This window comes from Anser anser, assembly GCF_964211835.1.
Source record: "Anser anser genome assembly, chromosome: 1".
Taxonomy (NCBI): Eukaryota; Metazoa; Chordata; class Aves; order Anseriformes; family Anatidae; genus Anser; species Anser anser.
The window spans coordinates 201,734,506-201,753,159 of record NC_139720.1 but is presented as its reverse complement, the minus strand read 5'-3'; the positions used below and the strand labels follow the sequence as shown (position 1 = coordinate 201,753,159).

Below are 18,654 nucleotides of genomic sequence, written 5' to 3'. Positions count from 1 at the left end.
CTCCGGGGAATCACAATCTGTATCTCCCTCAACATTGCTGGATGATGTGATAAAAACAGTTGTCTTCATTAGCACACTGATCCATTTCATGGGTGTTGATGAAAGAAATGGAAGACAGAAAATGTGACTGCATTTTACACCTAAGACTAGCCCTATTAAGAGTCATAATGGCATTGTTTTTGTGACACCTCAAGGCTTAGCAATGCTGTGAATTTCTAGGACTGTATTACATAAAGGAAAATTGTTTCCTGTATAGAAAAATGCACTAGAGAGTTAAAAAAAAAAAAAAAGTTGTAAAATAGCTATAAAATACTGTTATTGCATAGCTTACGTTTCTGTGTTTTGTTTTGTTTTGTTTTGTTTTTGTTTTTGTTTTCTCTAGGTTGCATACACAGCACTGTTTCCTGAAGATATTCCATCAAACAAAGTCATTCTAAAAATCAGAGCTAAAGATGCTGACATTGGGTCCAATGGTGAAATTCGCTACTCTCTCTACGGTCCTGGGAACAATAAATTTTTCTTAGATCCAGAAAATGGTAAGATGACAGCTAAATGTTTTCAGACAGCCTTCTTAATCCCTCAACTTCAGCGGGTACCAGTTTTCTTAACTGGAGTTAGGTTACATTTGGTTATCAGCCAGTTCCAGTTCTGACAGGCATGGATGACCACTTTGGAGGTGGCGATTGCAGGAGGGAGGAGGGACGTTTGTTGGCCTGGTTGAGTGTTGTATTCAGGGCAGCAGAAACTGACCCTTTTGTTTCCCAGCCAGACCTCAAGTTAGGTCAGAGGCATGGGGCCCTTGTCCTGGAGTTGTCTTGGTGAAGAAAAGGGGAACCTGCCAGCAGGATCCTCCTTCACATTTGGACTTTATGTCTTCCACCCTGATCTGGAATTACTGGCTTTTATATCATGTAACAACATTCTTTTTATACCCAGGCTTGAGTGGAGAAAGGATATCAGTAACGAATTTGTGGGCACAGGGGAGTGCTACAAAGGTGTTGTTCATTTGGCACAGCGTCTGCAAAAAGATGCTGATCTCTGCTAAGGTCCAGATTTTGTGCTTGTCATAAAGTAAAGCTAAATAAAATAATTTTTCCATGAATAAAAATCCCACTCTTTTGTTACTTTTGTTACTTCTAGGAATTTAGTTTCTGTTATGACAGCCTAAGTCCATCCCTGTGCAATGCCTCCTCCACCTGGCTAGCAGGAGGCAGCACCTGATATTGTCGTAGTACTACCGACAAGAGGCATTCGGAGATCTGTGCAGTGTGTGGAAGGGAAGTTTTGCGCTCCTTAAGAACAAATTTTGTATTTTACTGCAAATTATTCCGTTTGCCAAAATAAACCAAAACTTACTCTTTGACTAATAATGGCTGTTTGCAGATGTGGCCACTTTCGCTGTCATTTGTCTTCTGCTGTGGAAAATGGATCATGGATAAAGTTCTCACAGTCCGAGTGAGAAACTGTCTTTGCTGCTAATGTTTATTGTGTTATAAGAATAAGAAGTCATATTCAAGCTAGATGCCAGAGGCATCTACAGGAATTCAGAGGTGATTGGAGGTTAAAATGTGGGAGAAAAGATTGGTTCTGTTTTGAACGGTAGCATTAGAAAATTTTGCAGTTCATTATGGCTGCTGTCATCAGTAGATCCAGGGTGCTTTTCTAAGCCTTGAAGTCTATAACTCTTGAGAGTGATGAAAGACAGACTTCAAAAAACATACCATGTTATGCTCTTAGAAGTTGCAGATTCTCAAAGGCCACCATGAGTGGCTTGTCCTCCCTGCACTCATGCTGCCAGCTCATTTGGTTGGGTGGAGAGAAGTGAGAAGTGACACTGCTGTGATGTTTTAATCTGTTCATTGGAATAAGCAAGGTTGTTTTTTCTTCTTGTAAATTCCAGTTAAATACATGTTTCTGAGCTACTCTCACTGTCTAGAATTAGCGACGTTGCTATGGCAGTAATGATGACTGCTGCTTTAAATCAATTTCAGGTGAGCTGAAATCCTTAGCCCCACTTGACCGAGAGAAGATCCCTGCGTACAACCTGATTGCCCGAGCTACGGATGGCGGTGGCAGGTTCTGCCAATCGGAAATCCATCTTATTTTAGAAGATGTGAATGATAACCCACCAGTGTTTTCATCTGATCACTACACCGCGTGTGTCTATGAGAATACCGCCACTAAGGCGTTGCTAACGAGAGTCCAAGCCACTGATCCTGATGTCGGTAAGAGAGTAACACTGAGAACAGTAACTAATGTTCAGGAAGACTCTGAGTTGGTGGAACTGCAATGCAGATGAATTTTTCTGTCGTCTTTCCTCATTCTTTCATCTTTCTTCATCCTTTCCTCCTTGTTTCTGGATCCTCCCCATTTTTCTGTCTTCTCTTTCTTTACCTGGAAATGCTCGTGGCCAAGCTTGGCATGATGGTGTTACAAAAAGAAAAAGCATTGCAGCAGCTACAGAAGTGTGTAGTCTTTTATTCTCTTGATCTGTGGTAATTTTGGGGGGTAAATTCCAGCTTTCTTCCTCCAGCAGTCTCACCTCCTTTCTTGAGCCATGGTTTTGGACGCCCGTGCCTCTACATAGGCAAATAATATAGTTACGTGCTATAGGGACTTATATGTGATTAATCACAATATTGCTAGAGTTTTATACTGCTCTAACTCCCATTTGTTCCAGCTGGTTACCTTAGCATGAAGCTATTGTTGTACATTGTGAATGTGCATTATAAATGGTCTAGCTGTTTAAGTGTAGATTCTTTTGAAGTGGAATAGTTTATTATATGAGGACCTTAACCTTGAAATCTAGGCCCAGTTATAAATATTTAAAGATATTTTTCATAGCACAGTGGTAAAACCTGATGAATATCAGATTTTGTTCTCAGCTTATTCACTTCAGCTGGAATAAATAAATCCCATAACTTATTTTTTCTTCCTGTGGTTTTGGAGATGTTTTCTAAAAACTGTGGCTTAAGTAGCTTCACATAAAAAGCAGGCCTTTCACTGAATGATAAAAAGTAATTAATTTAATATATTTTTTTAAGTACAGTACATGCTGGAAGTCTCAGTTTTTACTAAGGTTGATAGTGTAAATATACAGTAATCAGTAAAGGAGCAAAAAGCATTCATTAAAGTATCTGTGAAGTGCTGCATTATATGCTTGGCTGAAAAATCACTATTAAAATTTATGACACTGTCCTGCAGTGAAGAGCCAATTACTGGTAGTTAGCTACTGAACAGTCTGAACACCCAGTGTTGTTGGTTTCCATTGTTGTCTTAATTACCATTTCTCTCATAGGTGAGATGACATTCAAGGGGTGGAGAGATGCAATGGAATTAGAGTTGAAAGTTGTCAATAAAAGTTCCTGTTAGCACCAGCTTTGCGTAATAAGATGGTTAGCTATGAAAAAAAAAAAAAAAAAAAACCACCATGATCTAATTGCTACATCTTCTTTCTGAAACAAGATAAGTGAAAGAGGGGGATGAATTAGAAAAGGGTATGCCCTTCCTTTAATGACTAGACTTGAAAATCAGACAAGACACTATCATATAAAAGTGACTCTGGTCTCTAAAATATGATTTTATATTAATTACTGTTCTATTAATACTATTTATTCTATTGATACCAAAATCACTGATTCCCTGTTGCTGCAAAATGATTAAGTTTACGTAGTGTAATGTTCCCAACGCAGAGTAGAAATATATTATTGATATTCTCCATGGTATACGATATTCCTGTAGGGTCCTGTGGAGAGTTATCCTAAAAACATAAATGAAGCTGGGAATCATCATACAAATCAATTTTCAATGTTCAGGAAACATTTTACAATCAATCTTAAAATTTGACAGTTCTTATGAATTTGACAGTTCTTATGCTCTAGGTTTTGCAGAACCAGGTACCATAAGGGTAAGAATACTGATGTAGAATCCATTGAGATAAAACTTGAGATAAGTCAATTTGTGGTCTGCAACTGCCTGCAACTAAACAGCATTTAACATAAAAGTGGAAATATTGTCGTCAGACACTGCTGGATAATTAAGATAATTTCTAGGTAACAGGAAAATAGTGTTGTATCTGCTTTGTGTCTTTGATGTCTCTTAAAGTTCCTGAACTCATAATATTCTGGGAGTTTTCAGGACTTAACAACATAAGTTGTTTCATATATTTGTAATTTGGTTACATGTTTAGAAACTGCCTGTGCCACCTGGGCACATTGAAGGAGAGCTGTGATTTTTCTTCACAGTATTCAGCAGAAAAAAAATAAACGGTTTGGCTATTGAGAACTTAACTGTAGTAGCATGCAAGTTGGTTTCCATTTAACCTCTCCATGCATCTAGGTATTTTAAGTTAAATGAATGCTTAGAGGAGAGAGTGGATACACACATCCCTTTGTTAAAATATTGATAACTTTATTATAAAATAATATTTTCTCCCATCCTTTTTTCCATTGGAAAACCTTAATATTTCCACAAGGTAATACTTCCTACTAACTTGCCACCATCAGGTTTCGATATGTGCAAACTAAGAAATGAAGGACAAATGCTGATTTTACAGTTTGTTAGAGGAGTTCACAGGAAGCAGGTAGATTTTCCACCTCCCACTGTCTTCAAATCAAAGTGCCAAATTACTCCATTCTGTTCAAATTAGGGGAGAAGAAAAGCTGGCATGAACACTGATGCGTAATTATCTGAGCAAGCTCATCAGACAACTACAATATCAGCCTGTTTCAAAGGAATTAGGGTTATGCTAGAGCAGCAACACTGAGAAAACGTACATGGGACTTTGTGGCAAACACAAAATTAGAAGGCTGATAAACATCAAAATAAACCTGGAGCCCAAATTGCTACCTGAATTGCAGGTCCATAATCATTTTCAGTGCTGCTCATGTTTTATTGCCTGCATACAGTGCTGCAGTCTGAGTTGTGCAGGATTTGTGCTGAGTTGTGTCACTGAAGCTTTTCTTTCCTTCTTCTGGCCATGGGTATTTCTCCTGGGCTATAACTAAAGCAGGTTATGGTACTTGCAGGCAGCAAAAAGGTGGCAGTGCTGTCTGGGAAAACTTTTATGTTTAGGCAATTTTATGAACTGAACATTCCATGTGTGTGTGTGTACACTGTGTGCTTGGAGTAGCTCCTCAAAATGAGATGAACTGAGCTGGTTGCAAGCCTGCAAGCCTCACAGCACAGAGCTGGGTGCATTGTCCAGGACACGTGGGTCCCATGTTGGCCATGTGACGCCCCTCAAGGCTCTGTGGGTGTAGCACAGGTACAGGTGAGCTTGGCTCGTTTAGGGAAAGAAAAGGAGGCTGAACAAAAAGCAAAAATCAGCACGTATTCTGACAAAAGTAGGGAAGAGCAGAGATCTGATTTTTTTCATGAATGATCGGAAACAAACTCAGTATTTGAAGCTGCAGTACTCAAGTAGGTTGGAGGGAAAAAATGGATGTTAAAAGCCTAATTCAGAGAGCTGGGATAATATTTGAGGCTATCTTAGGTAAGTTTATGCAGACAGGTTATACAGGTCAATTGTGCTTGAGTTTGGCTGTGCTTTTTTTAAAGAGTTGTGTAGAGTTAAATACTCCTTGGGCCAAGATTTATGAGACAGATTCTGTAGCCCTCTGATTAGTGCCTTTAATGTGGAGAGTTTTAATCAATCAAGCTTTTAATCGTCCTGGTTCTCGGTGTGGGAAACTAATTATTCACCTCTTCATGTAAAGTGGAAGAAGTGCAGCAGAAGGGACTGAGCCCTCCTGGGGAAGGCATTTGACCTTCTGTTGGGAGACATCTGCTCTCTAACCCTGCCCTCCACCACGAAGTGCAGGGGAGCAGACTGTGGCCCATCGTCTGCCCGGTGGGCTGCTGGGGAAGCTGGTGAACTGGGGGAGGGAGTGCCATTTGCTTTCTGCTTCTGATGGAAAACTTTAACTTGGATTTGAAATAAATCTATGACAAAACTGATGCTTTCCCAGCAGTCTTAGGCCTCAATGAATTCTGATGTTCCAATAAAGACTAGGTTTGCCAAAAAAATACAATAAAATCCCTTACCATGTACACTTGTAAGGCAGGTGCACAGGAAATAAGAAATGGTTGTTGGTTTTTTTTTTGTTTGTTTGTTTGTTTTGTTTTGTTTTGCTTTTTTCCTAGGAAAGAATGGTAATGTAGACTCTCCTTTAGATTTCAGTCAGTCCAGTCTGGATTGTATCTACCCCCAGGAGGGTTGTGCAGTAAAAGTATTATATCGTATTTTCCTTCTTGTACTCTTCTTCAGGTCAACAAGAAAACTGAAGAATCAATGAAAAGAATAAAAACTAAATACTTGTAAAATAATGACCAAGGGACATAGCACTCTGGGGTTTATGAAACAAAACACTTGCCTGCATCAAAGTGTTGGTGAGCACAACACAAGGTGGTTCAGTGGGTGACCATTTCCAGCAACATGTGTGTGGAAGTAAACTAGTCAAGATCTCAGCTGTATCAGCAATGGGCTTTGCTCTCGAAGGAATTAGGGCAAGTGAGCCTGTTGCACACCCAGCTGGGCCACACAGGGAAGAGTTAAGTGCTGCCAGGTGAGATCGCAGAGAAGCAGGCAAGGCGGTCACAACCTGATTAAAGAGCAATTTTCTGTATAATGCATAATGGCACATGAAAATACTGAAGGCAACATTGATTTTGACGTTTGCTGGCAAAGCAAATGTACAACAAACTTCTGCTTCACATGTGGTTTGTTTATGTTAGGCAGGTCCCTTAAAGTGGGTCCAGAAAATTTTGAGGCATTTAGGATCTGAAAAAGAAAATGAGGATTGAAATGTGCATAAGAAGAATAATACAAATAATAGGATAGAAGAGGTAATAAAACCCAGCTACTAGGTAGATAGCTTTGGCAGTGAAGCCAAAGCTAGCTAGATGATGTTTCTGAGCATTTATAAAAAATATGGCAAGGATTGCTCATTCTCTTTAAAAAGCATACGTGGAGCTTCCTGTGTCTTTACTCACCTCTTTGCCCCACCGCCTTATAAAATAGTCCAGGGGATAGTATACTAATGCAGGATATGGAAAACCTGAATTATCTCTTCCTCTTTCTGAAGCTATTCAAAACAACATTGCATAAGTAAAAGGTTATACAGACTCGGGTTACAGTTGAAGTAGAGGGTCTTTTCCACCATCACTGAAGCTGTTTTGAAAAGGGTTTCAGGAATCAAAGAAAAAAAGACATGAGTGAGAATTGCTCTGTAGCATGGTGGGTGACTGGATTCTGTGCTCTTTTCCCCAAGGCTTACTCAACGAAAAGTAATAGCCTATAGCAATGTACCTACTCCTTTTGTTCTATAAGGAGAGTGGGAGGGCAAAGTCCCACATCCCCCTCAGCTAAGTTTAAAAAAAAAATGTTTTAGGTATTATTGAATTATAAAAAGAGCCCAAATCTATCATCATAGAATCACAGAATGGTTTGCGTTGGAAGGGACCTTAAAGATCATCTAGTTCCAACCCCCTGCTATGGGCAGGGACACCTCCCACCAGACCAGGTTGGCCAAGGCAGACTGCTTAGTCCTGAGGACACCTACAGGTTCAAGTTCACCCAGAAAGCTGTTCAGGAGAAAACATAGCTTTTGCCTTCTAATAAAGTCAGGAGCACTTTGAGGAATGCAGAGATGCTGCAGAGATGCTGCACATTGGGCCCCGGAAAAATTGCCAAATAAAAAATGATAGACTCAGTGGAGTTAAGACTTCTCTAGTGTTAGGAGGTAAATAAACAAGGTGTTTGGGGATTATTGTAGAAAACTCAGGTTTCTACCTAAATAAGCCCTGCTTCGTATTCCATATTTTGCTTCCCACGCCTTGACACTTCGGAGACCCAGTCCTGTTAGCAGTCAGACTATGCGACCCTATTGTTGAATCCTTCAAAGAGTCAGATTTTTAAAGCTGCAAATAGGTAGTCAGGGGAACTCAAGCACCCATCTTGCATTACAATAATGTGTATCTGTGTATTGAGATGACTCAGAGTTAGTCTGTGTTCAGCAAGCAGAAGTCATCAAAACACTCTAATTTCCTTCTGCGACATCCTAAGAGGCCAGATAGAAAGGAAAGAAACATGGGTTGTATGGCCTTGGTGCTATCCTTATACTTCGTCATTCCCATGAATTTCTTTTATTTTTGAGATTTCCAAGACATTATTAACAGCATGGAGTCAGAGAACTAGATGCGTGACAAACAGGGAGAATTGTACCTCCTGGATGGTTTTGACTGAATAAGCCCTGTATTTGAATTGGGCCACTGAAACATACATATTTATGTCTATGTGCATGTATATATATGCATGGATGCATACATACATATAAATATGTATGTAAATATGTATATATATATATGTATATAAATATGTATAAATATGAATGCATTCTCCTTCTACAGACCATTATTTCAGCATAGTGCTAAATTGCCCAGTGTTGTCAGATGCAGCGTTACTGTAACCAGCATAACTCTAAATTAGGTGTATCTGAATGGTGTTTACACCTCCAATTACTTCATAGCTTCTCTTCCCTTCGAAAATATAATCAAGCTTATGCCTGATAATCATGAAGAAGTGAAGCACTCAGGATCACTGATGGAAACAACTTGTGTGTGCCCACACCCTGGGCCATATAAATCCCTGCTAGAAAAGAGGAGAGTGAGCCAGTCAGCAAGACTTCATCTCCCCACTCAAGAAACAACACCCAACCCACCTGAACCAGAAAACTCCTTTTGGAGTTAAGGCTGTTGTTTCTCCACAGAAGAGGAACAACATAGTGAAAGCATGTCTCAGTACATCTTTTGTCCAGATTTCTCTCTCTTTCATCTCAAAATGATGGAGAAATATAAAATCTGGTTTAGTGTTTGTCTTCTGTCTTGTTTATTGTTAACGAAGTTGTGGACTTTTAACTACCAGTAACTGGTGTTGTAGTTAACATTTAGTTGATCACAAAATGTGCTAGGTGCCACTGTTAACAATCACACCATGAAACAGAGGAAAGAGAAAGCACAATAAATAATCAGGCAAAATGCCTAAACTTAACTGCTAAGTTGATAAGCAATAACTATTTTTACAGCTCTCTTTCTGGACACTTTTTCTGTTTTACTGCTTGTTTGTTTATTTTTAATGCTTGCCATTATTTTTCTTTCCCAAGGTTTTCAAAATGTAAGTGAGCAGACAACAAAGTTAAGCCTCACTTTCCACAGATAAACAAGAATGAGTGGGCTAGCTATACTTGGGGAAAAACATTAAATAATGAGTTCAGGTGACAGATGAAAACTAGAGAGGAGTAACACACTATATAAGGTCTTGAATATGTATAAATTTCAGATCGTGTGTGATGCAGTCAGGAGGTAATGCCCACTGCAGAATCTCACTGTCGTATGGGGATTGTGCCTGTTGTATTAATGCTCAGCCTTTTACTGATGTTCATCTGGATCAACCTGTGTTGTAACTCCACCATTTTCAATTGACTTAGACAAGGAGCAATTTGATATTTCTTAATTATAAAGAGAGAGATTTTATTTCCCTGTTTCTATTTAAAGCAGTAATGACATAGAAGATGTTATTATGTGACATTCAGTACATGTTCCTTTGTTTTAGTACAGAAGAAAACCAGAAAAATCCCTGCTGAAGGATGGCATTTGAGGTACTAGATGGCTGTTGTACAAGCTCTTCACACCAGAGATTTGGCAAAGGGCAATATTCTATCATATGCTAATACAGGTCTAAATGTAAAATGTGCTAGCTTTTACCTTTATTTTAAAAATATACTGCAATCCTCTTATAGGAATAGTAATTCCTGCAAAGCTTTCCATGTTCAAATAGCTTATGTTTGTGATTGGCACCTTAGAAATCTGAGAAGTTTAAGTGAGTAAGTGAATAGAGAGAACACAGTTTGCAAACATTAATCCCCCAACAGCTGTGGGCAAGCAGTGTGGGAGGATTGCTTTCTTTACCAATCCAGGAACCGTGGTGTTGGAGCAGTTGTTTCCTTTCCACAGGAAAAAAAAATTAAAAAAAGTCTTTATAATCACAGCAGAGTCTACCATTGTCTCCACAGCAGGGCTGCCACTGACACAAACTGGTGGACACTTCTGTCTAGGCAAATGGTAACCCTGAGCACTCAAGTATTTTGGATTTCAGTGGAAATAACTCTCTACCTCATCTTTGCCTCCTGCCTGTTTAGTTTCCTGACTTGAGCCAGGAAGCTGAGGGGAGACAGCTACTGATACAACACTTCCTCCCAAGTGCTTTTTCTTCTGCAGCTTTTCATTGAATTCATTGTCCTCCCAAGGAACAAGTGTTAGGCTGCATCCCCACAAAGCACTATAGAAGGGCAGCAGGCTGCTGAGATATGTATTTTTCCCTCTTTTCTGCCTCTGTGTTCAGGCTGGAAGCCACCAAGGAGTGGTATCTGTGAGTGTCCCAGCTCAGGCCCTCAGCACTGACCCATGCATAAAATTATAAATTCACCTGTAAGAAACTTTATTCCAGGTCCCATGGCCAAAATAAGGTTGTTTTGATCATCAACCTGTTTTGATCATCAATGCAGATAGTTTGTTCTGTGATAACCCTGGAAGTTCTGTATTCCTCTCTTGTTTTCCAAGAAAAGAACACTTGCCTTCAAGAAGTAACTCTCTCCATTTCTGCCTGAAAATTACTTGTCTTAGGGTTAGCAACCAGAACACCATAATGTGAATCTGAACAGGCTCCTTTGTGGGACCAATAGCAATCGCTTATCAAAAAGCGTTATTCATATTTTGTTAATTAACTGTCATTACCTTTAGGCAGCAGAGTACAAGGAGTGCGGTCTGATTGTATATTGGTCAGGTTGCAATCACCAGAGTTACCAGTTCTTGTATGTGAACTCGCCCCATCCAGTGTCTCATGCACCAAAATCTCTCCCCAATTCCTCATGCAAGATGTCCTTGCTGCGGTTTTGAGGTGCTTTGAGACACAAGTCATGGGTAGGCCATCTCCTTTCCAGCTATTTTTGCCCTTAAAGGGAATAAAATCTATGTATCTTCTGTGTTGTGGCAAGAAACACTGTGATGAGTATCAAACAGGGTCTTTGTGCCAGAGGAAAACCCAGACCAAGCTCAGTCTCTCATGCAGTCGCAGGCACATAGGCATGGAAGATGTGTGTTAAGGTCCCTGCTTAAGAGAAGTGCTTAATTCTGTATAGAAGATGGCAGATAACAAGAGATCCAAGTACATAACTCTAAACAGCTTTACAGTTGAGATGCGTGTGTAAGTTGGCTGTTCAACAGCACGCTCTGAATTGGGCAAAATCCACTTTTCCAGCATCCCTAGGGATCAATTCTAATTAACAGCTCATTAACTGTTCTGGTCAGGTGTGTCCCTGTGGAGGTTAGAGGAGGATTTGTAGCAGGAGGAGATCCTTACAGAAATGCAGACACATCTCCAGACATTCAGACCTTCAGAACCTTCCACTCTCCGGGGGGTTTTATTCCTTCTTCGGTTCAGTCACCTTAGTTGATTGTCAGGTGACAGCACATTTCAACACGTCTATGAGGCTAAGTGAAGATATGAGCATGGTCTCCATCGGGCTGCAGGGTGTTCAGGGTCTAGGTGTTCCAACACACGAAAGAGTCTCCAACTAGCTTGTGTGCTGAACTCAGTTCTTCATGTGTAAGACAGAAGTAGTCTCCTCGTCTGCCTCGCATGCTTTGCTGAAGGAGAGCTTCTCTGCAGTTTTTACATTTGTGATGCTGTGAAAAAAAAAAAAATCTGGTTCATTACAATATTGGCATTTAAACTTTTCTTAATTCTAAAGGCATTTGAACATTTGAAATATACTCTGGTGTCTCAAGCACTGTGTTAAAACTTTATTCCCTTAGGAGGTCAAACAGGAATTCCTAATGCTATCTGAGTAGGGTCTGGGACTTTGTAGTTGCTCTAGCTTTTATGTGAGCATGGTTGAAGAAAAGAGTCTCCCAGCTCCCCCTTGTGTGGATGCTCTACTCCTGCTACGTCAAGCAGAAAACAAATGTGATTTGTGCTGCTTTTGATCAGTCATTTCTACAATGCTTTGCTGCTGGAAAGCAGAATAATACTGTCACAAATTTTAAATTAACAAAATATGCCTAGAAGGGATTGGTAGCTCTTGTTCATTTGAGTAATGTCAGGCTTGTAAGGTCTGTTCTCCAGCAAAAAGGGCAGCAAATGCTCAAGTGAGAGATGTTAAAAACAGAGACACTCCAGTTTAGTGGGTCTTTGTGTTTTAGTTATAATCTTTTAGCACAGAACCCAGGACCAAAGCACAGAAACAACCAGCATCAAGGGAGCTTGAGTGGGGTTGCATTTGTGTTCACATTTAATTAGATTTGAAATGGCTATCCCCCTATAGTACAGCAAACAACCAAGTCAGTACCTTCCCCTCAGGCCCTATTACTAGAAACTTTAGCATGGATCTACATATTCAGCAGCCGGGTGGATAACTGTTATGTATTGGGAAATATGGGCAAGGTTTGAAAAACATGGGCTATTGTACAATTCAGTTTTTGCTCTCAAACTGGGGGAGTGGGGGGACTTCCCTTTCTAAAATGTCCATGTTCTTGCAGGAGTTGTTTGATGAAGCTTTTGTCTAAAAGGTATTGTCTTATGATAATATTTTGCTTCTCAACACAGGAATCGAGGCAGCACTGGTAGCACATACATTCTGTGCCACCTGATGTATTTTTATGTGCTTATTTTTCCCTTATGTACATTTCTATTCCTTCAGGATGTGCTCTGAGACATTTCCATTTTCACTATTCTGCCTGTTTTACCTAATTCCGTTGTAAGCTTTTTTGGGCAAGGAACAATCTGGATACTGCTTTCAGGTTTCACTATGCAGCACTTCTGCAAAGTGATCTTTTTAAAAAGTATCATGATGAGGGAAGGAACTCAAGTCATCCACAGAGATCTGACGTGAGAAGAGCATGTTCTGATCTCCCAACCCTTCAGCAATGCTGTACCTTCACATACTCTTACCTCCATGTGCTCCACACCAATTGGAAACGATGAGTGTGATAGCAGATTTTGATTAGGTTTTCCATTAGGTGGTTAGAGGGAGGGTTGTTTTGCTTTTTTATTTTATTTTTTATTTCACATTATCATTTTCACATCTGCTTCTCTTTTAGGTGTGAACAGAAAAGTTACCTATTCCCTCGCAGACTCGGCAGATGGTTACTTCTCAGTTGACCGCTCATCAGGAATCATTATTTTGGAGCATCCACTTGATAGAGAGCTTCAGTCGTCCTATAACATCAGTGTAAAGGCCTCAGATCAAAGCATTGTGCTGACCTTGTCCTCTTTTGCTACTGTTACCATTACCGTACTAGACATTAATGACAATCCCCCTGTCTTTGAAAGAAGAGATTATCTTGTCACTGTGCCTGAAGACACTTCACCTGGCACTGAAGTCCTCTCTGTTTTTGCTACAAGCCAGGACATTGGGACTAATGCTGAGATTACCTATCTCATCAGATCTGGGAATGAGAAGGGGAAGTTCAGGATTAACTCAAAGACAGGTTTGTAAACTGGCTCTTACTTGTAATACAACATGAAAGCATCAGAAAAAATGTGAGTGCTTTGGAGAAACGTCCTGGACCATAAAAAAAGTTCCAAGGGCAGAGACTCAGAGCTTGTCAATGTGAAATTAGTTGCACAGTTAGAAACCGACGTTATGTTGGATGTGGATGTAAATTACAGTCCCACTCAGTTGCCCTGACTTGAGTGGAGAATGGCTTTCTCCATTAGTATTTCTGTTGAAGTCAGCGTAGTTGTGACAGCCCATTAGCCAAACTCTGCAACCCTGTCAGTAATGTACACTTGTAATGTTTAACTGCCTATCAGCTGAGTAAAGCCTCAAAGATATGGACCACAGCAAGCATCAGACAAGTGCTATCAGCACCAAATAGCTGGCAATCCTACCTTGCCAGGCAGTGACCACACCATTTATACAACTCTGTATAGCTTCACTGACAGAATCACAGAATGGTTTGGGTTGGAAGGGGCCTTAAATACCATTCAGCTCCAACCTCCTGCCATGGGCAGGGACACCTCCCAGCAGACCAGGTTGCCCAAAGCCCCATCCAGCCTGGCCTTGAACACCTCCAGGGATGGGGCATCCACAGCTTCTCTGGGCAGCCTGTGCCAGGGCCTCACCACCCTCATAGTAAAGAATTTCCTCTTTATATCTAATCTAAACCTACCCTCTTTTAGTTTAAAACAACTCCCCCTTGTCCTGTCATTATCTGATTGAGCAAAGAGTTGCTCTCCATTTTTTGTTCCTAATTTGTCTTGTCTGACAGTTGACTTCAGCCATTCTGGTTTGGGGTTTTTTTGGTTTACATCACTGAGGTGGTTTCACACTGATGGGCAGCTCAGCACCACTGCACTGCTATCTCAGTCCTCCTCTTCAAAAGAATAGGGGGAGAAAAGATGATGAAAAAAGGCTCATGGCTTGAGATACGGACAGGGAGATCACTGACCGATTACTGTCATAGGCAAAAAAAAACTCAGTGTAGGGAGATTAATACAATCTATTGCCTATTGCTAACAGACTAGATCAGTGAGAATTAATAGCAAACTACAAACACCTTCCCCCCATCCATCCTATCCCACCTTCTCCCCCTGAGCAGCACAGGGGAATGGGGAATGGGGGCTGCGGTCAGTCCCTGACGCTTCGTCCCCACCGCTCCTTCACGGTCACTCTCTGCCCCTGCTCCCCGTGGGGTGATTCTTCTGCGCTTCTTCTAGTGGATGCCCTTACTATTATGCCATTCAGGATGACCAGTGCAAATCTGCCACATGAGCTTCTAAGAGCAGAACAGTCTTGATTTTGAAAGCTGAAGGTAACACTTTACAGATTCACAGATTCACAGATTTCTCTAGGTTGGAAGAGACCTCAAGATCATCGAGTCCAACCTCCGACCTAACACTAAGTACTCCACTAAACCATATCCCTAAGCTCTACATCTAAACGTCTTTTAAAGACCTCCAGGGATGGTGACTCCACCACCTCCCTGGGCAGCCCGTTCCAATGCTTAATAACCCTTTCGGTAAAGAAGTACTTCCTAACATCCAACCTAAAACTCCCCTGTCGCAACTTTAGCCCATTCCCCCTCGTCCTGTCACCAGGCACGTGGGAGAACAGACCAACCCCCACCTCGCTACAGCCTCCTTTCAGGTAACTGTAGAGAGCGATGAGGTCGCCCCTGAGCCTCCTCTTCTCCAGGCTGAACAAGCCCAGCTCCCTCAGCCGCTCCTCGTAAGACTTGTTCTCCAGACCCCTCACAAGCTTGGTCGCCCTTCTCTGGACTCGCTCGAGCACGTCCATGTCCTTCCTGTAGCGAGGGGCCCAAAACTGAACACAGTACTCGAGGTGCGGCCTCACCAGAGCCGAGTACAGGGGCACAATCACTTCCCTCGACCTGCTGGCCACACTGCTTCTTATACAGGCCAGGATGCTGTTGGCCTTCTTGGCCACCTGGGCACACTGCTGGCTCATATTCAGCCGACTATCCACCAATACTCCCAGGTCCTTCTCGGCCAGGCAGCTTTCCAGCCACTCATCTCCCAGCCTGTAGCTCTGCTTGGGGTTGTTGCAGCCCAGGTGCAGGACCCGGCACTTGGCCTTGTTGAACTTCATGCAGTTGACCTCAGCCCATCGCTCCAGCCTATCCAGATCCTCCTGCAGAGCCTTCCTGCCCTCGAGCAGATCGACACACGCACTTAGCTTGGTGTCATCTGCAAACTTACTGAGGGTGCACTGGACGCCCTCATCCAGATCATCAATAAAGATATTAAAGAGGACCGGCCCCAGTACCGAGCCCTGGGGGACTCCACTAGTGACCGGCCTCCAACCAGATTTGACTCCATTCACCACAACTCTCTGGGCCCGGCCATCCAGCCAGTTTCTAACCCAGCGAAGCGTACGCCAGTCCAAGCCCCGAGCAGCCAGTTTCTTGAGGAGAATGTTGTGGGGAACGGTGTCAAAAGCCTTACTGAGGTCAAGGTAGACCACGTCCACAGCCTTTCCCTCATCCACCAAGCGCGTCACTTGGTCATAGAAGGAGATCAGGTTCGTCAAGCAGGACCTGCCTTTCATAAACCCATGCTGACTGGGCCTGATCGCCTGCTTGCCCTGCAAGTGCCGCGTGACTTGCCGTGTACTTGTTGGAGTGCAGCTGTAATAACCAGTAACCTGGAAAATCTCAAAATGATGCATGGTGTCATTTATATTACTGTGTGCAAAAATCTCTCTCCAGTCTCTGCAGAGGCCACTGCCTTACATATAAGGGACTTAACATAACATAATTGTGTGTTGTCTCCTATCTTCATAATGTTGATTAGTGCTAACAAAATTTAAACATAAATACGCCTAAACAGCAATACTTAACTCCACATTTGACAATGAAGCCAAGGAGATAAATCAATAAAAACCCATAATGAAGCTTAATCACACAGGGAAAAAAAAAAAACTATTTATTATTCATTAATGTGTGACAGCTCCATTATTATCGGTTTAGAGGCAGGAGCCGAGTTTCCAGACAGCCGGGTACTGATGTAGCATGCCTGATCAGGGCTTGAAAAATAATGCTTCTCACACCATTTATCAGTGGGGACTCCCTGCTAGCCACTTGGAAGCTTCTCTTCAGGGCTCCTGCTTTCAGCAAGTCATGCTGAAAGGTAGGATTCATTTGGAGAGAGCCCAGACAAGATTAAGAAGAATGATCTGAGCTATAAAATGAGGCTTACCAGGAAAGACTGAAGGAATTGAGGTTATTTAAGCTAGGAAAGAGAAGACGTGCTGATAGTATTCAAAGTACTTACCTATGTAAAAGTACCTATGAAGAGGAGGGGAATAAACTGTTTTCTGTGTCCACTCATGATGAAAGAAATTTTGAATTGGCTTAAATTGCAGTTAAATGATAGAAAGAAATTCCTAGCTGTAATGATTATTAAGTACTCGAATACATTTCCTAAGAAGAACAGGAAAGTGATGTTGTTGGAGTTTTTTAAGAATATTAGAAATGAGTACCTTCAAAAATGACTAGGTTTAGCTAACCTTTGCTGGGTAGCAGTTGGACTAAATGACCTTTAAGCCCTGTACATCCCTTCTCCTGATGAGTCTATACTGAAAAGGATTTGGCTTGCCAAGGTTAGGGATTTGCTTTTAAGTCTTTCCTGCCATGCCCAGTATCACCTCCTTCAAGTCATCACTAATAATCTGTGCACAACCCACTCCCTCCTTCTTGCTAAAGTTATGGGTACATGGGAGACAAGTAGAGAACGTGCATAAAAAGCATTTCTGTGCTAGAAGAGGTCCGGGAGAGAGTGAGTCAAGTTACAGATGATCTTAGTTTTGGTTGTGTGGTGTGGGAACCCAAAATTTTTAAACCCAGCTTAGTGGGGAAGTCCCTGTTTAATCACATAAATGATAGACAACTCATTTCTCAAAGGGATTCATACCACATTTATTAGTACTTAATTCATGAGAAGTTAATTACGTAGGAGTAAATTTCTGCTGATTTGTCAGTGCTGATTTCCAGAGTCAGCATCCAGTTCTGCCACAGGCTCTGTACATGAGCCCAGGCAATGGATGGATATAGCCCCCACTTCTCCATCTACGGTAATAAAAGTTATTTTCATGATAAACCGTTAATTACTTCATGTCTTCGAAGGTCCTTTCAGTAGAGGCAGCCCAAGAGCAATTGGCATCATTCTTTAATCAAATGACAGCAGCAGAAAACTGACCAAATATTTTTATTGGACTGGGCAGTGTTAAAGATAGAACAACATGTTTTGTGTTTGTGCAGTGGTGATAAATAGCATGCTGTACTGTTTACTACAGTCAAATCCCTTAATCCACAACAGTATTTGTTTTTTGCTGTATGTTGACATTCCTTCCCTTGCTTCAAAGGAGCCATTTCCATTTTTGAAGCTTTGGATTATGAATCGTGTAAGGATTTCTACTTAGTAGTGGAAGCAAAAGATGGAGGTACTCCAGCCCTGAGCGCTGTTACGACTGTGAATGTGAATGTGACAGATGTTAATGACAACGCGCCAAAATTCAGCCAGGTGGTCTACAGTGCAGTCATCAGCGAGGACGCCGCAGTCGGTGATTCTGTCATAATGGTGAGTGAGGCCACGTGCCATGTTTAGGCAGGATGAGGCCCTCTGTTGCCTGACCTTTAGTAAAATACTGCTGCACTGATTAATAATGGTAACTACTGCATCTTGAATCACCCAAACCGTTCTCTAACCAATATTCTGCATCTGCTTTCCCAATAGCTGCCTGTTTCCCTACCCCCTCCAAAAAAATAAAGAAATAGTAGCACCAAATGTTTCTTTTTTTCCCCCTATATGATGTCAAAGACCAATGGTATGTTTAAGGCGTTGTATCTCAGGAGTCAGCTAAACAAGTGTGTTTTACTGGAAAGGCAGAGTTCAACTTCCCAGTGAAATACATTGTATTTATGTTATATTTCATTTGTCATATAGCTTGTTGAGATTAAAACCTTTTATATGTTTTAAGGCTAGAGTTTTGAAAAGGTCCAAGGAGAGTCTCCTGTGACAAGCTGATTGGTTTGATGCTGTGGTGCTGTGCTGTTCAGATATGACTAGTCTGACAG

At 41.5% G+C, this 18,654-nt stretch overlaps 1 protein-coding gene across 22 annotated transcripts in view; it reads left to right on the top strand.

The window, feature by feature from the left end:
• Positions 1-18,654, top strand: part of FAT3 (FAT atypical cadherin 3) — a 419,605-nt gene that overhangs the window by 346,367 nt on the left and 54,584 nt on the right. For all 22 annotated transcript variants that reach the window (XM_083840085.1, XM_083840082.1, XM_083840081.1 and 19 more), the window contains 4 exons: positions 383-536; positions 1,992-2,225; positions 13,156-13,545; positions 17,943-18,157. In XM_083840085.1, the coding sequence (XP_083696211.1) occupies positions 383-536; positions 1,992-2,225; positions 13,156-13,545; positions 17,943-18,157 (993 nt within the window). The remainder of the gene's footprint in view (positions 1-382; positions 537-1,991; positions 2,226-13,155; positions 13,546-17,942; positions 18,158-18,654) is intronic.